Source organism: Indicator indicator, unplaced genomic scaffold, assembly GCF_027791375.1.
Source record: "Indicator indicator isolate 239-I01 unplaced genomic scaffold, UM_Iind_1.1 iindUn_scaffold_54, whole genome shotgun sequence".
In the NCBI taxonomy this organism is placed as follows: Eukaryota; Metazoa; Chordata; class Aves; order Piciformes; family Indicatoridae; genus Indicator; species Indicator indicator.
In genome coordinates this window covers 338960-366546 of record NW_026539189.1, presented here as the reverse complement: position 1 = coordinate 366546, position 27587 = coordinate 338960, and the positions used below count along the sequence as shown (strand labels likewise).

General features: G+C 60.4%; 3 protein-coding genes across 3 annotated transcripts; 1 reads left to right on the top strand and 2 right to left on the bottom strand.

The window, feature by feature from the left end:
* Positions 1 to 592: 592 nt before the first annotated feature.
* GRIN3B (glutamate ionotropic receptor NMDA type subunit 3B) lies at positions 593 to 8897 on the bottom strand. The gene is made up of 9 exons (XM_054398447.1): positions 8421 to 8897; positions 6387 to 6985; positions 4870 to 5920; positions 4212 to 4357; positions 3371 to 3486; positions 3033 to 3184; positions 2010 to 2174; positions 1047 to 1114; positions 593 to 917 (listed from the first exon to the last, which is right to left on the bottom strand). Exons 1-9 carry the CDS (start codon positions 8895 to 8897, stop codon positions 593 to 595), a joined length of 3099 nt encoding a protein of 1032 aa, XP_054254422.1.
* A 2882-nt stretch (positions 8898 to 11779) lies between these two features.
* WDR18 (WD repeat domain 18) lies at positions 11780 to 23674 on the bottom strand. The gene is made up of 10 exons (XM_054398468.1): positions 23465 to 23674; positions 22391 to 22501; positions 20156 to 20289; positions 19506 to 19647; positions 18691 to 18834; positions 17609 to 17673; positions 17338 to 17462; positions 13574 to 13740; positions 12209 to 12277; positions 11780 to 11911 (listed from the first exon to the last, which is right to left on the bottom strand). Exons 1-10 carry the CDS (start codon positions 23672 to 23674, stop codon positions 11780 to 11782), a joined length of 1299 nt encoding a protein of 432 aa, XP_054254443.1.
* An 832-nt stretch (positions 23675 to 24506) lies between these two features.
* Positions 24507 to 25151, top strand: LOC128980020 (uncharacterized). Its single transcript, XM_054398446.1, has one exon. It carries the CDS (start codon positions 24507 to 24509, stop codon positions 25149 to 25151), a length of 645 nt encoding a protein of 214 aa, XP_054254421.1.
* Positions 25152 to 27587: the final 2436 nt, after the last annotated feature.

Sequence of the window (27587 nt, the reverse complement as noted above, 5' to 3'; positions counted from 1 at the left end):
GGGCACAAGTCCCTGTGTGTGGCATCCTCTGGAAGGCTGCAGGAGGGGAGGTCTCACCCTGGTCCTTTTACAGCCCCTCAGCCCCCTGCAGCTGGCCTGGGGGATGTTTGGTACCACCATGAGCCAGGCCGAGGGGAGGATGCTGCAGGGTCCCCCTGGCCCCAAGCCTTGCTGCGTTTAGAGAGACAAAAGCAGCTCGGATTTGTCGCTGGGTTTTTCTCCACCCTCTTTATTTACATGGTTTAAAAACAGCATCGCCGAAGCTTCTGCCAGCAGAGGTGCTGCAGGAGGTCCTCACCTCCCCCACCCACCGCCCTCCCCCACACCACCCCCTCCCCTCTTGGGGCTGTGCCTCAAACCCCCATCGCCAGCGAGAGGGAGGAGAGGGAGAGCTCAGCGCCCCGGAGCTGGGCAAGGGAGGCAGCCCCAGGACGTCCCCCTCCACCCTGCCCCCCAGGAGCCTTCTTCCCTCCATCCATTCCCCATCTCCTTGCTCCTGCTCTGGCCAGGGGAGTGGGTAGCATCCACCCTGCCCGGCTTGGGGCGTTTTGGGGGCTGCCTGCCTCCCTCCCGACCCCACCCCCACCCCGTGTCACCTCTCCTGGGGCTCGGTCGGGACGGGCAGCGCCCGGCCGCTCTTCGCCGTGCCCAGCACGGCCACCAGCTCGCTCTTCCTCAGCAGGGCTGCCCGCAGCTGGTCCCGCATCTCCTGGATCTTCACCTCCAGCTCCTGCAGCTCGCTCTCCCCGGCCGCCCTGTCCAGGGGCTGCAGCGCCTGCCCGTTCCCGGGGTGCTGCGGGGACCCCCGGCCCTCGGGGGGGGCTTTGTCCAGCTGGAAGCGCACTCGCCGAGCCTCCTTCCGCAGGCTGCTCCAGGGCTGCCCTGCCGCCGGCACCTGCCTCGGCTGCAGGGTGCACCTTTTGGGGCAGGGGAGAAGGGTTGGGGTGGGAGATGGTGGCTGGGAGGTCCTTCCCTGGCACCCTGGGATGGGGAGGTGCCCACAGGGAGGAGGAGGAGAGCAGGGCAGGCTCCAGCCCTGGCCATACCTCTGCTCCAAGCTCAGCCTTTGGCTTTTCTGCTCCTCCGTGCCCATGTTCAGAGCCCGGTGGATTTTCTGTGGAGCAGAGGGGCAGAGTGAGGTGGGTGGGCAATGGGCTGGGGGTGCTCTATGGGCACAGGGGCAGAGTGAGCAGGGTGGGCAATGGGCTGGGGGTGCTCTGTGGGCACAGGAGCAGAGTGAGGTGGGTGGGCAATGGGCTGGGGGTGCTCTGTGGGGCAGAGGGGCAGAGTGAGGTGGGTGGGCAATGGGCTGGGTGTGCTCTATGGGCACAGGGGCAGAGTGAGCAGGGTGGGCAATGGGCTGGGGGTGCTCTGTGGGGCACAGGGGCAGAGTGAGGTGGGTGGGCAATGAGCTGGGGGTGCACTGTGGGGCACAGAGGCAGAGTGAGGTGGGTGGGCAATGGGCTGGGGGTGCTCTGTGGGGCAGAGGGGCAGAGTGAGGTGGGTGGGCAATGAGCTGGGGGTGCACTGTGGGGCACAGAGGCAGAGTGAGGTGGGTGGGCAATGGACTGGGGGTGCACTGTGGGGCACAGAGGCAGAGTGAGGTGGGTGGGCAATGGACTGGGGGTGCTCTGTGGGGGTGATGGGCCAGGGCCAGGGCCAGGGCCAGAGGAGGAGGAGGAGGACAGAGCTTGGGTAAGGGAAGAATCAGCACAGAATCAGAGAATGTTAGGAGTGGGAAGGGACCTCTGGAGATCACTGAGTCCAACCCCCCTGCCAGAGCAGCAGCACCCAGGGCAGGTCACCCAGGAACACATCCAGGTGGGGCTTGGAAGCCTCCAGAGAAGGAGACTCCACAACCTCTCTGGGCAGCCTGCTGCAGGCCTCCAGCACCCTCACCCCAAAAACGTTTTTCCTCAGGCTGAGGTGGAACCTCCTGGCTGCCAGCTTGTGCCCATTGTTGGAGGGAGCCTGAGGGACAGGGAGGGCAATCCTGTGGCTGTCCTCACCTGGCTGGTGTGCAGCCAGTAGTTGAATTTCTTCTTGCGCTTGATGCGGGGCAGGACCAGGCGGTAGAAGATGTGCTCCCCCAGAGAGGTCAGCAGGGACCCACTCAGCCCAATGCAGAGCAGCACAAAGAGCCCAGAGAAGTGGTAGATGCCCATCTGCAGGGTCTGTGGGGAGAGGAGAGGGGGGGGGCGGGGGGTGGTCACAGAATCACAGGATGGTAAGGGTTGGAAGGGACCTCTGGAGAGCATCCAGTCCAACACCCCCCCCCCCCCCCCCCCCCCCTAGACAGAGCAGCAGCACCCAGGGCAGGTCACACAGGAGCACAGCCAGGTGGGGCTTGAAAGGCTTCAGAGGAGACTCCACAACCTCTCTGGGTAGTCTGCTCCAGGGCTCCAGCACCCTCACTCCAACTACGTTTCTCCTCACGTTGAGGTGGAACCTCCTGGGTTCCAGCTTGTGCCCGTTGTTCCTTGTCCTGTCACTGGGCACCACCCAACAGAGCCTGGCACCTTCTTGCCACCCACCCCTCAGATATTTATAGACATTGATCAGATCCCCTCTCAGCCTTCTCCTCTCCAGACTAACCAGCCCCAGGGCTCTCAGCCTCTCTTCACAGCAGAGATGTTCCAGACCCTTCATCATCCTCATAGCCTCTGCTGGACTCTCTCCAGCAGGTCTCTGTCTCCACTGAACTGAGGAGCCCCAATCTGGACACAGGATTGCAGCTGTGGTCCCACCAGGGCAGAGCAGAGGGGCAGAAGAACCTCCCTAGCCCTGCTGGCCACACTTCTCTTGCTGCAGCCCAGGACACCATTGGCCCTTTTGGCCACAGGGGCTCACTGCTGTCCCGTGGATGACTTACTGCCCACCAGCACTCCAAGGCTCTTCTCCATGAAGCTGCTTTCCAGCAGGACAGCTCCTAACCTGTACTGGTGCCTGGTATTGTTCCTCCCCACTCTACCCTTGCCCTTAGACCTCCCAGAGCCCTACTAGCCCCAAGCCAAGGGGCTGGCTGGCCTCACCTCAGTGACAGCAAAGACCCTCTTGCCACAGGGCACCATCTTGTACCACTTGTCATGCAGGAGGTCAATGAAGCCTGAGGACTTGTAGCTGCTGATGAACTCAGAGATGTTGGAGGTCAGTGGTGAGTTCTGTGGCAGACCAATGCCATAGCCTGGCCCCAGCAGGGCAGAGGGGAGAGAGCAGCAGTGCTGAGGTGAGGGGGGGGCACAGCACCCAGCACCGAGTGGGCACCCTGCCCACAGCTCTGGGCAGGCACAGCCCCACCCCAGCACACACACAGGGTGGTGTGGGCCCCCTCTAACCCCCTCCCCCAAGGCCAGTCCCCTGCTCCCCAAACCTTCGATGGCGAAAGGTTTGCCCACGGTCAGCAGTTTGCAGTCGGAGTCGATGGAGACCTCATAGTCCAGCAGGGACTTGTCCATGATGAAGGCATTGAGCTTGGGGGGCTCTGTCCTGCACCAACACAGAGGAGCCCTCAGGGAGAGGACTGTTTCCACCTTTCCCAGGGTGTTCCCCCCCCAAAAAAAAAAACTGCCTCCCCTTCCTAGGGCTGGGGATCATGAGGTGTGCAGGCTGCAGGGATCGTGGAAGCACAGGATCATTAAGGTTGGAAAAGATTTCCAAGATCCTCCAGTCCAACCAGCAACCCAGCACCACCATGGCCACCAAACCATGGCCACCAAACCATGGCCCCAAGTGCCATGGCCACAGGTTTGTGGAACACCTCCGGGGCTGGGGACTCCACCACCTCCCTGGGCAGCCTGTGCCAATCCCTGACCACTCTTGCACCAAAGAAATTTTTCCTCATCTCTAACCCAACCCTCCCCTGGCACAGTTTCAGGCCATTTCCTCTCCTATCACCTGAGCCTAGAGAGAAGGGGTTGGAAAATCCCTCTGGGAGTCCAACCAGCAACCCAGCACCACCATGCCCATCAAACCATGTCCCTAAGTGCCATGGCCACAGGTTTCTGGAACACCTCCAGGGATGGGGACTCCACCACCTCCCTGGGAAGCCTCTGCCAATCCCTGAGCGCTCTTGCAGCAAAGAATTTTTCTCTTCATCTCCAACCCGACCCTCCCCTGGCACAATTTCAGTCCATTTCCTCTCATCCTATCTCTAGTTCCTGGGGAGAAGGGACCCTGGGAGGGGTACAAGGAGGTGTTGCCCCCCTCCTCACTTGAGCATGGTGACCCCAGCAGGGGTGGTGGGGACGCTGTGGCGCCTCATGTACTCATGCATCTCGGGGAAGCTCTTCTTGATGTACTCCTCAGCGCTGCTCTCCCAGACAGTGCCGAAGCGGAAGCCCTGCGAGGGGTGATGCAGCTGGAAGGAGGCAGCTCAGCATCAGTCCCCCCCCGGCCCAGGCAGGAGCAGCCCCCAGCTCCCTGGGGACACATCCCTGAGGACACACAGCCCCAGGCAGGGGAGGCTCTGCCCAGCCCATGGAGATGAAGCAGCTCTTGTGAGGTGTCTGGCAAAGGCACCCCCAAAAGGCAGCCTCAGTGTGACCCCCAGCCCACTCCTCCCCTGCCCTGGAGCTGAGTTCAGGATTAAAAGCCAGCAGGGGACACACACACAAAGCTTCCTGGGGAGCTGGGAATACTCCCACGGCCTCAGGAGGGGCTAAGACCTTTCTACACTGACCCCAGGCATAGCAAGAAGGACAGACACCACCCAGCCCCTTTCATAGAATCATGGAATCAGTCAGGGCTGGAAGGGACCACAGGATCATCTAGTTCCAACCCCCCCTGCCATGGGCAGGGACACCTCACACTAGAAGAACTGGACTTCTGACCTGTCTCACCCCTTCCAAAGCAGCCCAGACATGCTCCTACCTTCGGGTCATGGATGCCCGAGAGCTCCTCGAAGGTCTTGTCCCCCACCATGACGGCTGCCAGGTTGGCTGTGTAGCTGGAGAGCACCAGGAGGCAGAAGATGGCCCAGAGGTTCATGAGGAAGCGCCCAGTGCAGCACTTGGGGGTCTTGCTGGACACCGTGCGCCCGAAGAGGATGGCGTAGCAGAGGTTGAGGGCCGAGGAGTAGGAGAAGACCTTCCTGCGGTTGCGGCCGTGGGGGGTCATGCCGTAGGGACTCTTCCACTCGTAGAGGGTGAGGAAGAGAGCTGTCATGTGCAGGGCCACGAAGACGCCCACCCACATGGTCCAGTGCAAGGGCCACATGAAGGCCCCGATGGGGGACGCCGTGTCCTTGGTCCTCACCAGGATGCCCAGGCTGGTGGAGAAGAAGGGGCTGGTGAAGTCGATGACCTTGCTCCGAGCCGAGTTGATGCTGAAGGAGGTGACGGCCATGTGGGCAGCGCCGCTCAGCAGGTCCCCCACCAGCCCCGTCCAGCGCCCGTTCTTCCAGGCCCCGTATTTGCCGTCGCCCACGATGTAGAGCTCGAAGTCGAAGGGCATGTCCTCGGCCAGCTTTTCCAGCAGGTCGATGCAGTACCCATAGCAGCACTTCCTGTAGGCCCGTGGCACCGAGCCGTTGTCCGCAGCCAGCTCCTCGAAGAGGGCATCCAGCACGGCCGAGTCGTTGGTGCCAGGGTCCAGGCAGAGCTGCCCGGCCGGGCAGCTGCCGTCCTCATCCACGTCCCTGGTGAAGACGAAGGGATGCTCCACCAGCGTCACCACCCGCAGCCTGGCACGGGCCCCTTCGGCCCCCTCCCCGGGGCTCTGCCGCTGGCGGTGGCTCTGCCAGGTGCCCTCCTCCAGCTCCAGCTTGCCCTGCCGCCAGGTGCCCACCGTCACCCAGGTGGGGTCCCCACGAGAGTCCCTCCGCAGGCTCCAGAGGCGGAACTGCTGCTCCGGGCGCAGCAGGGTCGCGTTCTCCACACGCACAGGTCCTGTCCGGCCGTGGAAGGAGCTGTTGGCCAGGAACCTGGCAGGGAGGGGGGGAAAGTGTCGCAGGTCTGGCATCAGCAGCTCCGAGGCTGTGCCTAGGAGGACCCAGGGATGGAGCTTGGAGCCGGGAGCAGGATGGGCACAGAGCAGCAGGATCCATCCGCGCTGCCCCGCAGCTCGCTGTGCTGCCAGGGCCAGGAGTTAATATTCATAGAGCTGAAGTGCTCGAGCAGTGTGCAGGAGATCTGAAGTGACACATCCCCTGCTGTGCAGCTGGCACAAACCCTGTCCCAGGGAGGGCAGCGGGGGCTGGGGAAGGGGAGCTGAGCCCTGCGGCGATGCCTACACACCCCAGGGAACACATCTGGCTCTGCACACTGAGCCTTGCACTCTCCAGCTCTGCCCTTACCCCACCTCGGGACCGGGGCACAGCTCTTGCCCCATGCACCCAGATGTAATGGAGCTGGGGTGGGGGAAAGGGGCACCCACAGAGCCTTCCTTACCGGGAGAGGAAGAGTCCTGAGGACTCGCTGCCCGCCCGGTGCCTATCGCTGCAGTTCGCTGTGGTCTGCAGGAGAGCCGGGTCGGGGCGGATGCGGGCAGCTCTGGCAATAGCCTGGGACACCAGCCCCACCATGTCCTGGATGAAGAGCTCCAGCGGCGGCCGATTGACCTCCCCGTAGGCCAGGAGCCCCAGGGGCAGCCCTTCGGTCTGCAGCTCGCTGGCGCTGAGCGGGGAGCCCAGCACCCAGTGGAAATCCTGCGGGAGCAGCCCCAGCTCCTCGGCCGCACGGAAGAGGATCCGAGCCCGCCGCAGGTCGCAGCCGAGCACCAGCACGGGGCTGGAGAGCGTCCTGAAGCGGTCCCCATGCTGCTGGAGGTAGCGAGCGGCCCCGGGCTCGTCCAGGTAGCCAAGGTCCAGGACGGTGCGGAGGAAGAGCTGGGAGCGGTGGGCCCAGAGGTCGAGGAAGCCAGAGAGATCCCAGGGGTGGCAGAGCACCAGGCTGGTCTCCTGCCAGTCGTTGGCCTGCAGGATGCTCACCAGCACGTCCACCAGCGTCCCCAGTGAGCTCTGCCGGTCCATGTGGAAGTGGAAAGGGCTCTGCCGACACACGGGGGTTGTGGCTGTGCCCCTGACCTGCTCCTGCCCGTGGGAAGAGCCCGGAGGCAGCAGCAGGCAGGGTCCCACTCCCTGCCCACTCCTTGCCCCGCCACAGTCCGAGGAGATGATCCTCCCCTCCCCCTCGCCCCCCCTTACCAGTAGCTGTGAAACCCACCCGTGAGCCAGAGGGGGAAGCTCTGGGAGAGCGCCAGGGAGGAGAGCCCTAGGGACCCCCGGCTGGGTGGGTGCAAAGGCTGGCGATGCCCTGGGCATCCCCCTGCCCACCCACACGAGGGTCTCCTCTGCTGCCAGCCAGGCAGTGCCCAGCTCCCTGCAGCCGAGGAGCTCCAAGGACACTCTGCCCGCCAGGCAGCAGATGAGCAGGCGTGGAGGTGACGCAGCCTGGGCATGCCTGGGGAGAGGGCTGGTGGGACAGGGACTGGCACGGCCCTGCCATGTGCCAGCAGAGGAGTCACCTCTGCCCAGGCGCAGCCCCGGGGCCAGCAGGCATGTGGAGGGGCCCAAGTGCAGTAGGGAGGTGGCTGGACCCCAGAGGGACCAGCTGAGCGAAGGGAGAGAGACAAAAGCAGCCCCAAGGACATGGGGCTGGGGTAGATCTTGGCCTGGAAGGTTTGGGGCTGCAAAACAAGGCAGCAGTACCTATGGATGGCACTGCTGGCACAGTGGGGCTGAACTGGGCAGCACGAGGGACTGTGGGGATCCAGTGCCAGGGCAGAGTCCTTCTGGGGACAGACTGGGGTCGAGACTGTGCATGGGGAGACATGGGGCTGCCAGAGGAGCTGGGGAAGTTGCCTTGGGCTGGGAGCAGGGATGGGGCTGGGACTAAGCTAGGCAGAGGGCCAGGAGAGAGATGAGATGGGGGCTGGGATGGAGCCAGGGTAGAGCCGGGATGGAGGCTGAGACAGAGCCAGGATGAGGCTGGAATGGGGGCCAGGAGGGGGCTGGTATAGAGCTGCGGTGGGGGCCGGGAAAGAGCCAGGATGAGGCCGGGATGGGGCCCAGGATAGTGCTGAGATAGACCCAGGATGGGGGGGCTCAGGATAGAGCCGGAATGGAAATGAGGGTGGGATGGGAGCAAGATCAGAGCCTGGATGGAGCCGGGATGGAGCCAGGATGGTGCCAGGAGGAAGCCAGGATGCAGTGAGGATGAGGAGCTGGAAGCGAGCCGGGACTGGGATTGAGATTGGGATGGAGTCAGAAGGGGAGCCGGAACCAAGCCGGGAGGGGGAGCGGGAGGAGGACACCCGGGACTGAGCCGGGATTGGAGCCGGGATGGGAGCAAGGACGGAGAAGGGACGGAGCCGGCACGGCCAGCAGGGACGTGAGCGGAGACGGAGCGCTGCGTCCCGGCCGGTGCCGGTGTGGTGCCACCGGTGCGATGCCCCCGGTGCGGTGCCCCCGGTGTGGGTCTTACCTGCGCTCGGAATGGCAGCGGCCCGCGGGTGTTCAGCAGGCTGACGAAGGGGATCTGGAGGGCGGCGGCGAGGAAATCGAGCTGGAGCAGCTCCCGCCGGGAGCGGGGCACAGCCAGGACCGCGGCCACACCGCGCCCCGCCAGCGCCCGGCAGAGCCACCGCGCCAGCGAGCCCGGGTCCCGCGTCGCCGGGCCGCCCGCCACCACCTCCAGGCTGAGGTTTTGGGGTCCCCCCCCGGGGCCAGGACCTTCCTCACCGGGGCTGCCCCCGGTGACGGTACCGGTGGCTCTGAGCAGCGCGGCGCGGAGGCGAGGGCGGCCGGGGGCGGGGGGCGGCAGCAGCGCTGCGAGGCGCACGGCGGGGCCGGGGCTGGCGCCGGGGCCGGGGCGGGTCGGGGGGTAGCAGGGCTGCGGGTGTCCCCCCGCCGCTCCCACCGCCGCCGCCGCCAGCAGCCACAGCGCCCGCAGTCCCGCCATGCGCCCGCCACCGGCCCCGCCGCTCTGCGCCCCGCCGGGGCGGGACGGGGGCGGGACGGCAGCTCCCCCCGGTGCGGACCCCGCCCGGCGTGTGCGGGCAGGGGGCGGGAAGGGTCCCACCGTCAGCGCCCGCCCTGTCCCCGAGCCGAACAGGAGGGTCCGGGCCGGCTCCCGGTGCGCGGTGGATCCCGCCGGACGTGCCCGCAGCGACAGCCGCCCCCCCCCCCGGCAGTTCGCCCAGACTCGGCGCGGGTCCGCGTTCCGTTCCCCACCCCTCCTCCGGTGCTGCGACCGTGAAGTCCCCCGGAAAGGGGAGCGAAGCCCCGGAGAGATTCCGGTTGCTTTTGGACCACCGGCACCTTCCTCCTCCTCCTCCGGCCGGGCACTCCGCGCCGCCCCCGGGCTGGGCAAAGCCCCTCAGGGCAGATGCTGAGCCGTGCTCAGAGCCCAAACCCCGCCGGTACGGGCCAGGACCAGGACCCTCCATCTCTCCTCAGCCTCAGAACGAGAGGGGCCCGGGGCCGCCGGGCCCGTCCCGCTGTTTAGGGAAGGGGCAAAGGGGCAGAAGCAGCTCCTCAGCTTTCCTCGGTATGGGGGGGAGGGTCGAGGGGGGTTCACTCTCCTCACTGGTACTGGCAAAACTGAGACACGGTCCGGCCCGGTGGCTTCTCGGTACCGGGAGCACAAAGAGCAGCTGCCAGGGACTGAAAAGCTGCGAAATTAATCAGAAAGCGAGAAAGGAGCCAAATCCCGACTGGATCAAACGTATCGATCCCCGCAGGATTTAATGAGTCACAGCTAATGAATTCCCTGCGGAGAAGAGCCCGGGGCGGGGGGGTAAGGGGGGGGGGGGCAGTTATCAGCAGAGAGAACCCCCCCGAAGCCAGGGCATGGGGCGTCCCTGTCCCCCCCCTTCTGGAGCAGGATCCCGACCACAGGAGCCACCGAAAGCTCCTTCCCCTGGGTGGGAGCTGGGGAGGGGGGCGAAAGGTTCTTGCCATGGAATATATCTTCCCCTCCCTCCCAGAGCCCAGGTGTGGCACAGGAGGTGGTCGCAGGGGGGGGCCCAGCCTCCCTCCAGCTCTGCCAGAGCACAGCACCCCAGTATGAATCCCAGTGGGGGAACAGGGAAAGGAGCGTGGGACAACTGGGAGAGCCCAGGTTTGGCAGGGCATAGGCTGCCACCCTCCGGGCGGGGGGAGGGCTGGTAGGGCTCTCACTGCGGTGGGGACGCTGCAGACCTCCCCAAGCAGCCCCCAGCTCCAGCTGTCACCCCCCGCTGCAGCCAGGTCAGGGCGATGGGAAGCAGCAGGGGGGAACTGGGAAGTCAGACCCAGAACCGGGGGGTTGGGGGCGGGGGGCGGCTCAAGGTATTAAAGTGCAGTTTGACATCAACTGTGCCTAATCCTGGTGCTTTAAACGAGGGAGAGGAGCGGCTGGCTGCAGTCCTCAGGAGCCCCAGGATCACGATCCCAGGACGTAAAGGGGATTCAGGGAAATTTCCTTCCAGCCCCATTACGACAAGGAGGGAGCCAGAACGATCCAGGGGATCCTCATTCAGCTTCACAGGGACAGGGAGAGATCGAGGGGATTCTCCCTCCAGCCCCACAGGGACAGGAAAGGATCCAGGGGATTCTCCCTCCAGCCCCACAGGGACAGGAAGGGATCCAGGGGAGTCTCTCCCTCCGTCTCCAGGGTGCTGGAGGGACACTACAGGGATCCATGAGTCTATCCTGCCAGCTCCATGGGGACATAGAGAGACTGAGCAGGGTGGCTTACTGGGAGGGGGTGTTAGACAAAACCCTCAGGCCTCTTTTCACTATAAAAAACAAATCTTTATGTAAAAAATAAACCTAAACAACCCCCCCACACCCCACCCACCCCCCACCCCACCCCTCCCGCTGCCATGCTTGTGACAATACAAAAGGCCAAGTCCCCAGAACACCCTGAAAACAAAGTTGCTGGATCCAAATATATATAAATTGTCACCTCAGGAGATTGGAAATAGCACCTTGCTGGCCCCCCCAGTGCCCCTCCCCGGAGAAGTCAGCCCCATGCCCCACACCCACCACCTGCACTGCCAGCCCAGGGACCTCCCCCCAGCTCCCTCGAGGAGGGGAAAAGGAGAGGGTGGGGGGGATAGAGAGGGTGGGGGGGGAGAATGGAAAGGGAGGGGGGGAGAGATGGAGAGGGTGGGGGGAAATGGACAGGGTCAGGGGAATCTCCTTCCTCTTCAGCCTTGGCACCCCAGGAACCCCCCTGCCTGTCCCCAGGAGCTGCTCAGCCCCCACTGGCCCAAGAGCAGAACCAGCCCCCAGCAGGATCCTGGCTGCAAGAGGTGAGGCGGCGCTGAGCGGTGTTCCCAGGGTCGGGATGGGAAAATCCAATCTCGACCCAGCATTAAGAGAAACAAAGAAAGAAAGAATGAAACAATAAAACCCCACCCCAAAACCACTTTTCTGTCTGCACTGCAGGGTCAGGTAACGAAAAGAAACAAAAGGAGCAGGGGAAGAGATGGGGAAGAGGTCCTGAACCCCTCCCTGGGTGCCGGTGCCGCCGCTCCTGCCGCCGCCGCCGCTCCGAGCCTGCCCAGCTGGCACCAAGCAGCGACTCGGGGTGCAAACTGTGCCCCTCCTGTCCCACCCCTGGCAGCCCTGTGTGCCCCAGGCTGCTCTCAGTCCCGTGGCCCCCAGGCTGCTCTCAGTCCCGTGGCCCCGGGGCGGGGGTGAACGTCGGGGCCGAGCCGCCAGGGTGATGAGCGCCGGTGCCCGGGAGAGCCAGGCGTGGGCAGGCCGTGCCCGAGGGCAGCTGGATCTTCCCTGGGAGCTGGGCAGGGAGAGGCAGAGGGGGGTGTGAGGGCAGGGGGTGCCTCTTCCTCCTCCTCATTTGGCTGGTTTGGTGATGATGCGAGCGGAGAAGTCGAAGAGGTTCTTGTTGATCTTCCGCAGGGTGCTGACCTCCTCCTCCAGCTCGCTCACCTGGATGGTCAGATGCTCCTGGTCACCCACCAGGTTCTGCAGGCAGGAAAACACAACAGGAAACAACAAAAAACAGTCAGGGATGTGGCTGTGAGGAGGCTGCTGCTCCCCTCTTCCCACCCCACCCCTGCCAGGCAGCAGGGAATCCCAAAACTTTTGGTCCTCTCTCTCCTCCATCTCCTGCTTGAACCACAGCTCCTCCTGCCCACACCACCAGCAAGCTCCAGGGCTGCTTCCTCCCCATCCCCAGCCTGCACAGGGCTCAGCTGAAGAGGGAATGGTCTGGGAGAGAGCAGGATATGATCCCCCCACCCACCCTGGAGCAGCCCTCACCTTTTCCCTTGTTGAGTACATCTGTGAGTACATCTTCTCAGCCTTCTCCAGGTAGCTCTCCCCAGACTCCTGCAGGGACCAGGGATGGGATTCAGAAGACCCAGGAACCTCTCTCCCAGTGCCCCAGGGCAGGGTACCCCACTCAAAAAAAAAAAACAAAACAACAAAAACCAACCCAACCCCAGCCTGATGGGATGGAAAGCAGGAAGCTGAGCAGCCTCCAGCAGGCTACATCCAACCCTGCAGCACCAGCAGAGCCTGGCTGGAGCTGCAGCCCCTTTCCAAACCACAGGCTGTCACCTCCGTGACACCAAACTCATCCATCAGCCATGGCAGGGCTGTCACCTGCCAGGGGACAGATGCTGGCAGAGGAGGGAAGCTCTGGGACCACCAGCAGAGCAAGCAGCAAGCCACCATCTCTGATGGTGCAGGATCCCCCCTGACAGCAGGGCTCGGGGGGGGACAACAGCAGTGGGGACAGCAGTGCCAGCCCAGCCTGCAGCACAGGGCTGGAAGGACAGATGGCTGCAGCAGCCAGGACCAGGAGGGGGAGAAGGAGCAGGATTCAGTGTGCCAGAGAAAGCTGCTTGTGGGGGGCAAAGATTCTGAGTGTGGGGATCCTGACAGGCAGGATCGTGGGCAGGGCAGAGCCACCCAGCACCACTGGGGTGACCCCAAAGGGACACCCTGAGCCCCAGCTAGGACTCTGCTGCTCCTCTTCCTCTTCCAGAGCAGAGAGCAGCCCAGGCGGAGCCCAGGGCAGCCCAAGCAGAGCTGAGAGCAGCCCAGGCGGAGCTCAGGGCAACCCAGGCGGAGCCCGGAACAGCCCAGGCGGAGCCCGGAGCAGCCCAAGCAGAGCTGAGAGCAGCCCAGGCGGAGCTCAGGGCAACCCAGGCGGAGCTCAGAGCAGCCCAGGTGGAGCCCGGAGCAGCCCAGGCGGAGCTCAGAGCAGAGCAGCCCAGGCGGAGCTCAGGGCAGCCCAGGCGGAGCCCGGAGCAGCCCAGGCGGAGCTCAGGGCAAACCAGGCGGAGCTCAGGGCAAACCAGGCGGAGCTCAGGGCAGCCCAGGCGGAGCTCAGGGCAGCCCAGGCGGAGCCCAGGGCAGCCCAGGCGGAGCCCAGGGCAACCCAGGCGGAGCTCAGGGCAGCCCAGGCGGAGCTCAGGGCAGCCCAGGCGGAGCCCAGAGCAGCCCAGGAGGAGCTCAGAGCAGAGCTCATCTGCCTGCCCAGCTCCCCCCAAGCCCCTGAACTGCTTCCCCCCCTTGCAATCCTTCTGCTGCAGCTGGAGGGGAACCACTGCAGCATCCAGCACAGACTTCCCCCCAACCCTGCCCCCCAGCTGCCCCTCCCCAGCTGGTGCCCAGTACCTGCTGGTGGAGGCCGAGGCGCAGCGTCACCCCCTCGCCGCCCTGCTCCTCGCTGCTCTCGGTGCCATGCAGGTGCCTGCTGAACTTGGGCAGGGGGATGCTGGGCTTCCCCTCAGGGTTGAACATGTTGGCTGGGGCCAGCACTATGAAGGCGTTTGTCACAGGGCCTGGCACGGGGGACAGGAGGAAGGGGCAGGTCAGGATTCCCCTGGCTCCAGCAGGTTTTCCCCGCCCCTGGCCCCACTCCCCGCGTCTTGCCTGGCAGCCCCAAAGAACAGAGAGGGCACAGAGCTCCTCCTGCCTTCCTCTCCCCAGCAGAAGGGAAGAAGCAGAGCCCTCCTCTTCCCAGTGCTTGGCAGCGGGGAGCAGCAAGGGGCAGGCAGGCAGGCAGCAGGGGGGAGGAGTGGGGTGGCTCAGGAGTCCTCTGCAGAAGCAGCCAGCCAGCAGCTGTCTCCCGCAATGATCTATCACACCCCCTCTCGTTTGGCACAGCTAATGAGCACTTTAATTACTGCATTTACCCACACAGCCTGCTGCTTGCTGTCAGCAGCCCCCCCCTCCACCTCCCTCCAGCCCTTCCCAATCCATGTGGACTCCCACTGCTGTCCCCCCCACCCCCTCCCCCCCCCAGAGCTCTCCCTGTCAGGCAGAGGGACCCTCGCCTCCACCCCAGCACCCCTGTGTGTGAGCAGAGCAGCTTGGTCACCACCAATAAATCCCTGACCATCCAGCTTCCCCTTGGCAGCACTCAACAGCACACAGGGAAAGGTTAAAAGGATCCAGATGCACCTGAGGCTGCTGCAGCACCCACACAGCACCCTCCCAAAGGTTGCAGGATGAGGGAGGGAACCTGGCAGGGGGGGCACCCCGAGGGGCTTGGAGCTGCCTGAGGCTTTCAGAGGAGATGGATGAAAGCACTTCAGATGCAGCCAAGGGCTCCCTCATCATCACCTCCCTCTTCAGCCAGAGCAGAGCCTGCTCTGAAGCTTCATCTTCCTGGGATCCAGGGCTGGATCCCACCAAAGGCTCCATCAAATGCTCAGCCCAGAAGCTGCTCTGCCTGCAGAGCCAGGCTGGCCCTGGAGCTGCTCCTTGCCAGCAGCCTGCTGTAACAAACCCTCTGCTTGACTTTTGCTCCCTCCTTGAAGACAAGATGCTTGCTGCTGCTTATGAATCCATTAGTGAGATTAACACTGCTGGGTCACCAGCAGCTCCAGGAGCAATTTGAAAGGGACAAGAGAGGGAGAGGAGAAGAAGAAAAACCCCCAAAACCTCAGGAAATATCCTACAGATCCCCAAACCTGGTCACCAGCCAGGCACAGACCCTCTCAGCTCACCTCAGAGCCTGCTGCAGATGCAAGCCCATGGCTTGGGCACCCTGCCAGTGTGGGCAGAGGGACTGGGCTTAACTTGGGGAGAATAAACAATCCAGCTCCCCAGCCTGGCAGCTGCCTGCAGGATGGAGCTGCTGGAGCATCCTGCAGTGGCCTTGCCCCAAGGGGGTGGCCTGTGCCACTCAGTGTGTGCAGAGAAAAAGCAGGAGCTTGCCTGGCAGGGTAAGAACTGAGGCCTGGAGGGCTTTTGGGGCAGTGCTGGCAAGAGAAGTGGGCAGCACTGGCACCCAGCCTCACCCCAGAGGTCTCCTGGGTCCCACTGAAGAGGTGCCAGCCGTGCTGGGTGATGAGAAGCAGCCCTGCCTTGCCCAGCACAGTGACAGTTCCTTGCCTCAGAGCAGCAGCTCAGTTTCTCCAAGCCCATCTGCCTGCCCATGCCCTGCCCACCCTCACCAAGGACATGCCAACCTTGCTGGGAAGCCTCTGCATGTCCTGCCTGTGCAGCCATGCTTCTCTTGAGCCCTCAGCCACTCTCCTCTGATCTATTTGCAGCACCATGCTGGGGGCAGCAGGGGCAGTGCCTTGCCCCTAGCTGCCTGCTCTGTCCCACAAGCAGAGGGACCTTGTCCCACAGGCTGCTGTCATGTCACCATGGCAGAAAAGCCTTTGTCATCTCTGCCCTGGGGAAGGGCTGAGGAGGGTGCTGGAGGGGTGGCAGCAGGGAACAGACCTTGCTCAGGGCTCACATCATTGTCTGGGGAGGTGATGAGAGAGGCCAAGGGGAGATGGAGACCTGCTGGGAAGCAGCACTGCAGGGAACTCATGACCCCCAGCGAGATGAAGGCTGCTGAAGAGAGGCAGCAGTGGGACAGGAGCTGCAGAGCTGTGGATGCAGGGAGGCTGCAGGGAGCCTGTGCTCTGTGGTACTTCTCCCTGGTGGTAGCCTCCCCTGGTAGAGCTTCTCCTCACGCACCTCACAGTTCCCACCCTGCACAAGGCAGCAGCAGGGTGGTACCGGTGCCAGGGCTGCCAGGGAAGCCAAATCCCTGCCTGCAGGAAGCAGCAAGCCAGGGGAGGCTGCAGCAAGCACCCACATCTCATGGTCCTGGCCCCCCAACAGCAGGGGCAGCCCAGTCCTGCTCCTCCTGGGAAGAGCTTGTGTCCATCTGTACTCCCCTGCAGCTTCCAGGAGGGTTTTGGTGCCAGGCTGGCAGTGAAAGCTTGGCCCCCACTGCCTTGGATGAGTCAGACAGCCCAGAGTTTGTCTGCCTTCCCCCTCCCACTGCCAGGGGAGCAAGGCTGGCTGGGCACTGCAGTAGGTCCTCATTAGAAACAGTCCTTGGCAGCCAGAGGAGGAAAGGGGCTGCAGCAGCCTGGCTCTCAGCCACTGCCCTGAGCAGCAGCTCAGCAACCTCTGTCCAGAGGCAGCATCGCAGAGGAAGAGGCTCTGACCTTCAGCCCCACCCTCTGGGAGGGTTTTGGGAGGGCAGTGCTGCCAACCCCACTGGTAAGAGACTGGAGACCACCCAATCAGCAGCAGGAGGGGGAAGCCATCCCCTCCCTGATGGGAGCCTGTCAGGGTTTGCTGGCATGGGTTCTGGGAGCCATCAGCCTGAAAGCACAGACACTGCTGAGCTCAGGCTCATTTCAGGCCCAATCAGCTGTTGGGTGCTCCTTGTCTGGCAGCCTCTTCTCCAGACACCTCCTCCCCCTCTCCCAGCCTCCCCAGGCCTTGGGGTGCACGTGGGGCAACTGCTCCCTTTGGAAAACAAGGAGGGAGTTCCTGGATGTCCTCAGTGACAGGGTGAAATCTGTGACTCACTCCCCGACAGCACCCAGCGGGCTCGGTAACAGCCATGGGCAAGATCAAACCAGACACCCGAGGTGGCCCTAAAGCCTCTTGCCCTTCCCAGAGGGCTGCAGCACCTCTCCTGTGAAGCCAGGCTGAAGGAGTTGGGGCTGTTCAGCCTGGAGAAGGCTCCAGGGAGACCTTAGAGCTGCATTTCAATACCTGAAGGGGACCTGCAGGCAGGCTGGGGAGGGACTGTGGTTTGCGATAGGCTGAGGGGCAGCGGTTTGGAACCGGAGCAGGGCAGAGTTCGGTTGGACACCAGGAGGAAGCTCTGCACAGTGAGGGGTGGGGAGACACTGGAAGAGGCTACCCTGAGATGTGGTTGAGACATTCAAAGATCAGCCTGGATGTGTCCACAAGCATCCTGCTCCAGCTGGAGCTGTCCCAGCTGCCTGCAGGGGCTTGGCCAAGCTGCCCTCGGAGGCTCCCTTCCAATCTGATGCCGCCTGCGGAGCCGCGAGGTGCGAAGCAAGCAGCAGAGACTCACCTGAAGTGCTGAGGGCAGCGTCAGGGGCACTGGATCCTGTGATCCCTTGGCAGATGAGGGGGAAGGGATGGGAGGCTGAGGCCGTGCCTACCTTTGTGATTCATTGTCTTCAGGCACTGCTTGCTCTGGATGTCCCACAGCCGGACGGTTTCGTCGTGCGAGCCGGAGAGCAGCAGGCTGCCGTCTGTGGAGACTGACAGGCAGGTCACCTGGTTCCTGGAATGGGGAAGAGGCTCTTTAAACTCAGGATGACCCCAGGATTGCCCAGAAACTGGTGAGGTGGGAAGACAGGGAAGGTTAAAACACAAAAAAAAAAAAAAAAAAAAAAAAAAGAGGTTGGGCAGGTGTGTCTGGTCCTTCACCTGTGTCCTTTGAAGACCTTCCCGTTCTCCCGCTCCGTCTGGAAGGTCCGGTCCCTCTGGACTGGCTGCAGAAAGGAGGGAAGGAAGGGAGAGAGAGGTTTGAATTGAGCAAGACTGAAGCCAGCAGGTTCATCTCTGTGGCTGGAGGGGGCAGAAAGGACGCAGGAGAAACCTGGGAAGCCAGCAGGTTCCTCCCTGTGTCTGGCAAGGGGCAGAGGAAACACAGAGGAACCCAGCAGGGTGATCCCTGTCTCTGAAGGGGGCAGAGAGGACACAGAGGAGACACAGGGGAACCCAGCAGGTTCATCCCTGAGTCTGGAAGGGGTTAGAATGGAAACAGGGGAAATCTGGGAAGCCATCTGGTTCATCCCTGTGTCTGGAGAGGGCAGAGGAGACAGAGGAACCCAGCAGGTTCATTCCTCTGTCTGGAGGGGGAAGAAGAGACACAGGGGAACCCAACAGGTTCATTCCTGTGTCTGGAAGGTGCTGAGGAGAAACAAAGAACCCAGCAAGGGAGCAGGTTCATCCCTGTCTCTGGAAGGGGCAGAGGAGACACAGAGGAACCCAGAAGGTTTTTATTTCTGTGTCTGGAAGGGGTTAGAATGGAAACAGGGGAAACCTGGGAAGCCAGCAGGTTCATCCCTGTGTCTGGAGGGTGCTACAGAGACACAGGGGAACCCAGCAGGTTCATTCCTCTGTCTGGAGGGGCAGAGGAGACACAGAGGAACCCAGCAGGTTCATCCCTGTGTCTGGAGGGGCAGAGGAGACACAGAGGAACCCAGCAGGTTCATTCCTCTGTCTGGAGGGGCAGAGGAGACACAGAGGAACCCAGCAGGTTCATTCCTCTGTCTGGAGGGGCAGAGGAGACACAGGAGAACCCAGCAGGTTCATTCCTGTGTCTGGAGGGGCAGAGGAGACACAGGAGAACCCAGCAGGTTCATTCCTGTGTCTGGAGGGGCAGAGGGGAACCCAGGCCCTGCCATGCCCTGGCAGGACACGCTGGTCATGGCAGGGAGGTGACAGTGGCTCAGGGTGCCACGTCAGGAGCAGCACTGAGCAGATCTCCAGCCCCAGGTGCTCACCCAGGCACAGAGGTCAACCTGGAAGATGGAGCCATCCATGCCACCACAGAACATGTGATACTCAGAGAGGTCAAGAGTCACAGCCATGATCCCCACGTCGAAGAGGACGGAAAGCAGGAGCTCCCCGGAGGAGATTTCCCAGAGCTGCAGTCAGAGGAGAGAGGAAAATGAATCACAGAATCCTCAAGGTTGGAAAAGACCTCCAAGATCGAGTCCCACCTTGTACCCAGCACCTCCATGACCACCAGACTGTGTCCCCAAGTGCCACCTCTGCTTGTTTTATAAACACCTAGGGGCTGAAATGTTAATGGCAGGACTGGAAGAACACCTGCCCGAGCTGGTGGCATCCCTGGCATCTCCTCCCTTGCCACAGGCAGGGAAACCAAATCCCAGGAGGAGCTGCAGCAGAATCCAGGATCAGCCTCTCTGTCACCATAAGACAACAAACTTCCCAGGCAGCTCCAAAGTGGAGCTCCCTCCCAAGCCCATCCTGCCCTCCCCCAGGGCAGGAGGAGAAGGCTGCAGGCTGCTCCCTGCCCCTGGAGACAGCAGCACCGGAGCTGACCCCAACACTCCCAGGAGCAGAGGGACTGCCAAGCAGGCAGAGAGAGGCCCAGCCCCAGGGCAGGTGCAGAGGAACTGCTGCTGTTTGGAGCTGAAGGAGCCCATTAGGTCTGGCAGCTCTGAGTCATCAGGGAGACAGCCAAGAAATTCAACTCCTGCAAGCCTGATGGGCAGCTCTGCTGCAGCCTCTGCTGGGACCCTGTGGGGCCCACGTGTCCCTGCCTTGGTGGTGGCACAGAGCTGAGCCTTACCTTTGCTGTCTGGTCAAGGGAAGCTGTGGCAGCTCGTGCCAAGGGCCCTCCAAAGCCACAGCACAGATCTGTGATGGGGAGGCTGTGGCGGGACCAGACGTGGCGAGGGTCAGGGATCTGGGAGGGCTCTGCCTGCAGCACACTGTGGGGAGAAGCAGAGATGGACTGGCACAGAGAGCTGGGCACAGGCAAAGGTGGCTGGGAATAGAGCTGCCCGAGGCTCTGCCTCCTCCAGGCTGCCTCTCCTGGCTGCAAGGACCACGCAGGACACAGGAGGGAGAGGAGGGTGAAGGCCACTGCTGAGCTTCCCATCCCAGAGGGGACAGATTGCTCAGCTGCCACCAGCAGGCAAAGGGCAGAACCCAGCCTGTGTCACGCAGGGAGAAGAGGTCAGAGCCATATGCCACAGGCTGGGGCAACCTGGATGAGACACCAGGAAAAGCCTCTCTGGCCTGCAGCAGTGAAGGGCTGCCCGAGGAGGGCCCAGGCTCTCAGCAGGCTTTAGCAGCAGCTTAGACACTTGGGCTTAGCCAGAGCTGATTCCGCCCCCCAGGAAGCAGTGGCTGATCTCTTCTCCTAATATTCCTCACCCAGATGCTTCCTGTCCCCAGCAGGAAAGGGTCAGGACCCCCTCTGTGGGCCACTGTTACCTGTAAAGGTTCCACACCAGGGCCAGACAGTCCTTTGCCCCCGAGAGAAAGTGGCTGCTGTCATCAGTAAAGCAGAGGCAGGTGAGGTCCTGGTAGTGTCGGTTCAGGATGGCCAGGAGGTTCCCATTGGAGACCTGAGGCAAAGGAAAGGGCAAGGGAATTAAGAAAGGAGCACTGGGGTGAGAGTGGAAGGTTTGTGTCAACCCTGAGAGGCCACTGGTGCCTCACTGATGGCACTGTCTCCTGTCACTGAGGTGCAAGCAGACCTGCTGGTGCCTGCAGGCAAATCAGGGATCCCACAGCTGAGGCTGGAAGAGACCTCTGAGCTCATCCAGCCCCAGCTCACAATCCCACCACTGTCACTAAACCACATCCAGGCATCTTTTAACCCCCTCCAGGGATGGTGACTCCACCACCTCCCTGGGCAGCCTGTTCCAGTGCCTGAGAAGCCTTTCTGGGTAGAACTTTTTTCCCCTAATAGAGGAAATATTTCCTAAACACAGGAGAAGACAGCTTGAAGAGGTCCTCCTGCTCACAAGAGCTCTGGGACCTAGTGATGCCAGTGCCATTTCTCCAGTCAAGACACAGATTTCCTCTTTACTGGGAACACTTGGATGGTTTCTTCCCATCTCCCACAAGATCTCACGAGATGGCTGTGGGGGGGTTTACAAAGCTGCAGGAGGCTGCATGGCCCCCCCAGGGCTTGCTGCACTTCAGCACAGCTGCACCACCTTGGGCCAAAGGAGGCTTTAAGGTGGACAAGGAGCTCCCTAAACTCAGAGCTTTCCTTCTTACAAGGCAACACTGGGAGGAGGAGGAGGGAGAGGGAACTAGGGAGGCAGAGAGGGAGCCCCGTGGAGGAGAACAGAAGCAACTCTTTGTCTCTGTCACACCAAAAATAAACCCAAAGTGCAGCTCAACAGAGAGCAGGAGGCTGCAGAACAGGCACAGGACTCAGGCTTTTGGGCCCATTTAGAATCAGAGAATTGTTTGGGTTGGGAAAGACCTCCAAGATCATCCACAGCCCAACCTTCAACCCAACCCCACCGTGGCCAATCAAACCATGGCCATGTTTCCTGAACCCCTCCAGGGATGGGGACTCCACCACCTCTCTGGGCAGCCTGTGCCAAGCCCTGACCACTCTTGCAGCAAAGAAATTGTTCCTCATCTCCAACCTAACCCTCCCCTGGCACAATTCCAGGCCATTTCCTCTCCTTCTATCATCTGATCCTAGGGAGAAGAGCTCAGCCCCCACCTCACTGCAGCCTCCTTTTGGGGAGCTGTAGAGAGCAATGAGGTCTCCCCTCAGCCTCTTCTCCAGACTCACCACCCCCAGCTCCCTCAGCTGCTCCTCCCCAGCCCTGTTCTCCAGACCCTTCCCCAGCTTTCTTTCCCTTCTCTGGACCTGCTCCAGCCTCTCAATGTCCTTCTTGGAGTGAGGGGCCCAAAACTGAAGCAAATATTCAAGGTGCTGAGCACGATCACCACCCTGCTGGCCACACCACTGCTGATCCAGGCCAGGATGCTGTTGGCTGAGCCCACACCCAGCCCTGTGATGTTTTCCTTGCAGCCTCTCCAATGTGCCCACTCCCCTGGCAGGAGGGCAGGGCTGTCACCTGCTTCAGGGCTGGCTGTGGGGAGGATGGAAAAGGTTCTGCAGGTGAGGCAGAGCAGGGATCAGCTCAGAGCACCAGGAGCATGGAACTCCCACTTGCTGCAGTCCCAGCCCAGCCTCCCTCCCCAGGGTTTTTCTTCCATCAAGCACATACTAAAAAGACAAATCTGATGAATTAAGACAGAGCCACCCACACAAGACAGCTGAGAAACTCCCCCAGGATGGAGAGCATTCCAGGTTAGCAGTCCCAGGGTTCAGAACCAGCCTGATCTCTTATCTGCCTGGTGAAGTGCTTAGGAGTCAGCAAAGTCCTCAGAGAAACACACCACTGATTGAAGAAGAGGATGGTGAGCAGAGCATGGTGGCCCCTGCAGGCACAACTCAGACACAAGTATTTGGCTAAAACATGGAAGAAGTGCTGAAGGAAAACTGAGCCTTGTGCTTCTCCTCTGAGGGAGTGAGTCCTGAGGCACCTGGAGCAGGTTGGAAAGAGCCTTCAGCCACTGTGGAGACCAGACCCAGGGGACTTACCAGCACCTGATGGGGACAGGACCACTCGCTGCCCGTTCAAGGTGTGAATCTCTGCCTCCCCCTCCCCACACAGCTGGCAGCCTCCTCACCTCCCACAGGTAGATGCTCTCAGCAACCCCAACCAAGATGTAGAGCCCGTTGGGAGAGGCTGTCAGGCAGGTCACTGGCCCAGGGCAAATGATCTTCTGCTGCAGCTGGTCCTGAGGGCAGAAAGAACACAGGGACTGTTCAGTGTGGGCTGGAGAATGGGAAGCAGAGAGAAACAAGACCCCAGTTCAGTTGGGACTGGCAGCTGCAGCTGCCTGTGTTTGAGCTGTGTCCTCAACCCACAGCAGCACCACCATGGGTCAGTCAATGCCAAAGAGGAAGATGATGGAGGGGAAGATGATGGAGGAGCACGGCTGGGGACACAGGGGCCTGGAGGGGAGCTCAAAGCTGATCCCTCCTGCTGGAACAGCTTTCCCGGTGGCTCCTGTGGGATTGGCCAGGATCCATAGGAAAGGAGCTGGGCCTTACAGGATCCATGAACCCAGGGGAAGGTCTATGTCCTCTCATAGACTAGGGGCTCAGGGCATCACTGAGGGGGTTTCTGTGGAGAGAAGGATGTCAGGCATCTGCCTCTAGTGATGAGGGTCAGTACAGGGGGCCTAAGAGCTTGACCATGGTGGGGGTTCTCCATGGAGAGAGGGGGTCATGAGGTGGTCTGACCATGGTGGAGGTTGTCCATGGAGAGAGGGGGTCATGAGGTGGTCTGACCATGGTGGAGGTTGTCCATGGAGAGAGGGGGTCATGAGGTGGTCTGACCACGGTGGGGGTTGTCCATGGAGAGAGGGGGTCATGAGGTGGTCTGACCATGGTGGGGGTTGTCCATGGGCAGAAGAGCCACAGGCTGGGGCCTGAGAGTAGAGACCTGAGGTCTGCATGGAAAGAGGCCACAGGGGTTCTGCTCATAGGAGTGAGTCTCTATGGAGAGAGAGGCGATGCTGGGGTCTGACCGTAGGGTCCCGGGGTCTCCATGGGCGGAAGGGCCTTCCCCACAGAGACGAGCGGCCTCCAAGCAGGGAGCCCCTGGCTCATCCCCACAGGGCCGGGGGGCCCTTCCACGGGGCCTAGGGCCTCCCTCCGGAACCGAGGCCTCCCGGGCCCACCCGCCCCGCCGGTACCTTCCTCTGGAGCTCCCAGACGTTGATGTAGCTCTTGCCGAGCTGGGCCCCCAGCAGGTGCTCGCCGCCCAGCAGCGCCAGCCCGCGGGGCCCGCTGTTGCCGCCGCGGTAACCGGGTAGGGCAGAGCCCGAGTGCAGCTCCCAGACCGAGCAGTTGCAGAGCGGCCCGGCGGCGTCCGACACCAACGCCACCTCCATGGGCGCCGCCATCTTCGCGGTCCGCCAGGGCCAAAGAGAGGGCAGCGGCCGCCTAGAGCGTCGCCCTCCCACCGCCTAGAGCACCGCCCACTCCTGGCAGCCCGGCCAATCAGCAGCGGCACCGCCCCAGCCGCGCGGCTGCGCGGGGTGGGAGCTGCCTGCACGCGACAGGAAGCTCAGCAGGCTTCGCCCCGCCCCGCCCCGGCCCGGGGTGGGAGGCCGGGAGCGGCTGCAGGGCGTGATAGGGCCCCCTGAGCACCCAGTGGGGACCCTGAAGCCCCCGGGCACCCCAGTATCTTTGTGGAGACCACATAGGACCTATAGACACTCCATAGGGACCCCATAAACACCCTACAGCCCCAGAGCGATTCCATGGACATCCCATAACCTTATGGACATCCTTCAGACACCCCGTAGGCACCCTGCAGCCCTATAGGGATCCCGTGGCCACCTCACAGCCCTGTGGGGACCCCAGGGGTACCCCCTAGATACCCTACAGCCCTGTCAGGACCCCATAAACGTCCTATAGCCCTATAAGGACCCCATGGACACATCACAGCCCTGTGGACACCCCATGGGCACCCTACAGCCCTATAGGGATCCTGTGGCCACCTCACAGCCCTGTGGGGACCCCAGGAACACTGTGCAACCCTGTAGGGACCCCATGAACCCCTCACAGCCCTGTGGAGATCCCTTGGGTGCCCCACAGACACCCTACAGTCCTATGGACACCCCGAGAACACTCTACAGCCCTATGAGGACCCCATGAGCACCCTACAGCCCTGTGGGCACCCTACAATCCTATAAGGACCCCGTGAACACCCTACAGCCCTATAGGGACCCTATGGACACCCTACAGCCCTATGGGCACCCTGTGGGCACCCTAAAATCCTATAAGGACCCCGTGAGCACCCTACAGCCCTATGGGCACCCTGTGGACACCCTACAATCCTATAAGGACCCCGTGAGCACCCTACAGCCCTATGGGCACCCTATGGACACCCTAAAATCCTATAAGGACCCCGTGAGCACCCTACAGCCCTATGGGCACCCTGTGGACACCCTACAATCCTATAAGGACCCCGTGAGCACCCTACAGCCCTATAGGGACCCTATGGACACCCTACAGCCCTATAGGGACCCTGTGAGCACCCTACAGCCCTATAGGGACCCTATGGACACCCTACAGCCCTATAGGGACCCTGTGAGCACCCTACAGCCCTATAGGGACCCTGTGAGCACCCTACAGCCCTATGGGCACCCTATGGACACCCTACAGCCCTATGGGCACCCTGCGGGCACCCTAGAACTCTATAAGGACCCCATGAGCACCCTACAGCCCTATAGGGACCCCATGGACACCTTACAGCCCTATGGGCACCCTGTGAGCACCCCACAGCCCTATAAGGACCCCATGAACACCCTACAAGGCCAAAGGGACCCCATGAACACCCTACAGCCCTATAGGGACCCCATGGCCACCTCATGAGCACCCAACAAGCCTATAGGGACCCTATGGACACCTACAGCCCTGTGGGCACCCCGTGGGCACCCTAGAACTCTATAAGGATCCCATAAGCACCCTACAGCCCTATAGGGACCCCATGGACACCCTCCAGCCCTATGGGCATCCCATGGGCACCCTATAGATACTGGAGGAGCACCCCAGAACCTCCTGGGCACCCCAGCCCTAACCCATCCCAAGCCAAGAAATCTGAGCCTAGATTTTTTTTTTTTTTAATTTTATTATTTTAATTTTTTTTTTAATATTTCATCAACTTTACAGGGTTACAATTGTCTTAAATATTCTGAAGCTTAAATACAATCTGTATAATAATGTTATAAAATGTAAACTTTCAGTGTTTTTTATTTTTATGTTTATTTTATCTTTTTTTTTGTTTTGTTTAAGTTTTTTTTAAATTTTTTTAAAGTGTTTTTTTTTTTTATTATTTATTATTTAATAATCAAAAAAGGTTTTAGGTTTTCTTGGTGGGGTTTTTTTTTTTTTTTTTTCAATACCTGAATGTTTGCAAAACTGAAATATTTCACCTGGGGGCCTGGGTGAGCCCAAGGCCTCCACTCTCAGAGGTAGAATGTGGTTTTATTTTTTTTTTTTAAGTTTTTTTTTCTTTTACTCTTTTATGGTTTTTTTTCTTTTTTTTTTTCTTCTTTCTCATTTTTTTTGTTTGCTTTTTTCTTTTGTTTGTTTTTTTTTTTTTTCACCTGAGTTAAAATCTGCAGCTGCAGCCACCCCCATTCCTTTTGCATCCAAATCCCACACCCAAATCCCATCCCCCCAAAATTAAAAAAACTAACAACAACAAAAAACATATTTAGGTTTGGGGGTTTGATTTCAGTTTGGTGTTGGTTGGGTTTTTTGCCTTTTTTTTTTTTTTAATTATTTTTAATTGATATGCAAAAATGAAAAATAAAGCAGAAGGTAATTAATATGTTCCCCCCCCCCCAAAAAAAAAAAAAAAAAAAAAAAAGAGGGTTGGGGAGGGAGGAAAAGGAAAGTGGGAAGGGAGGAATAAAAAGAATTAAAACCAACCCAACCAACCCCAAATGGTGACTGTACAAATGCAATAAAACCTCACTAAGGAAATCAAACACCCACCCAGGGCATGAGAAATACCTCCCCCTACCCTTCCTACCCCCCAGAAAAAAAGATTTTTCCTTGTGGGCAGCTGGTCTGGATCCCAACAGGACTTCCCCCACACACACCCCCCCCCCTAGACCCCATTCCCTAAAGGGATGAGATCCATGGAGCCAGCAAGAAGCATTTCCAGCTTGGGGGGAGGGAGGGAAGGGGAAAAAAAAAAAAAAAAGGCTGAAAAAATCAAAATAAAGCTGGAAAACCAACCAAACAAAAAAACCTAAATCCCCTGAGATCACCACTTCCCCAAACCACAAAAATCAAGAAGGAAATGGGGAGGGGGATGGAAGGGTGGGGGGGAGGGGGTGTGCAACCAGCACCCCTCCTCCAAAAGGAATTTGGGGAAGGCAGAGGGGGGGGAAAGATAAAAACAAACAAAACCAAACCAACCCCAAAACCTCACACCCTGTGCTTGATTGAGGTGGAAACCTGAGGATTTGAGATACCGATTTAAGGAGGGGGGAGGAGAGGTGGTGGAAGGAGGAGGGGGGTGGAAGGTTTCGGTATCAGGTCGTGATTGTGTCTCACGCAGATGGGGGTGAAGATTTCAGGTGGGGGTGGAGGGGGGGATGTTAAAAAAAAAAAAAAAAAAAAAACAAACAAACCTGGAAGAAACCCCTGAAATTTGGTGCTTAAAAGGAAAAAAAAAAAAAAAAAAAAAAAAAAAAAAACAACAAAAACCCTTCGGGGCTGCTGGAGGCTCTGGAGGTCCCGAAGGATGCGGCCGCATCCTTCGGGACCTCCAAGAGCCTCCAGCAGCCCCTCCCCTCGCTCCCTCCCCTCCACCCCCCCACCCCCCCATCTATCACCCGTATCCTGCTTCTTTGGGGAGGAAAATAGCCCCAAAATGAGCTTTGCACAGTAGTATTAAGAGGGGAGGGCTGCCTGCAGCTAGCCCCCACCCCCTTTAAAAACCTTTGGGGGTAAGCCACGAAGGGATGGGGACGGGAAGGGAGTCCCAGGGTGGGAGAGAAGGAGCAGAGCTGGAGCTGGTTACCAATACGAGGAGGAAGGAGGTTTCCAAGCTCCCTGTTTTTTTTTGTTTGTTGGTTTGTTTTTTTTTTTTTCCCTGATGAAGACTAAAATAGATCATTTCTGTTAAAAGTTTCGATTTTTGTTTTTCTTTCTTTCTTTTCTTTTCTTTCTTTGCCGACAATAAAATAGAAGCTATTTACAACAAGAACAACAACAAAACAAAACAAAACAAAACAAAAAAAAAAACCAACCACCCAATCAAACAACAACTTCTGAGGATCCCATAAAAGCCAG

What these genes read in the sequence shown, in the direction of transcription:
- GRIN3B (XM_054398447.1), bottom strand. Translation starts at nt 8,897, where the DNA reads ATGGCGGGACTGCGGGCGCTGTGGCTGCTGGCGGCGGCGGCGGTGGGA. An exon ending in CGGGCATCCATGACCCGAAG is followed by an intron (nt 4,358 to 4,869) that starts GTAGGAGCATGT and finishes GCCTCCTTCCAG; the next exon opens with CTGCATCACCCCTCGCAGGG. An exon ending in AGGCTGAGCTTGGAGCAGAG is followed by an intron (nt 918 to 1,046) that starts GTATGGCCAGGG and finishes CTGCCCCAAAAG; the next exon opens with GTGCACCCTGCAGCCGAGGC.
- WDR18 (XM_054398468.1), bottom strand. Translation starts at nt 23,674, where the DNA reads ATGGCGGCGCCCATGGAGGTGGCGTTGGTGTCGGACGCCGCCGGGCCG. An exon ending in AGAGCATCTACCTGTGGGAG is followed by an intron (nt 20,290 to 22,390) that starts GTGAGGAGGCTG and finishes CCTTTGCCTCAG; the next exon opens with GTCTCCAATGGGAACCTCCT. An exon ending in AAGGTCTTCAAAGGACACAG is followed by an intron (nt 17,463 to 17,608) that starts GTGAAGGACCAG and finishes TCCCCATTCCAG; the next exon opens with GAACCAGGTGACCTGCCTGT.
- LOC128980020 (XM_054398446.1), top strand. Translation starts at nt 24,507, where the DNA reads ATGGACACCCTACAGCCCTATGGGCACCCTGTGGGCACCCTAAAATCC.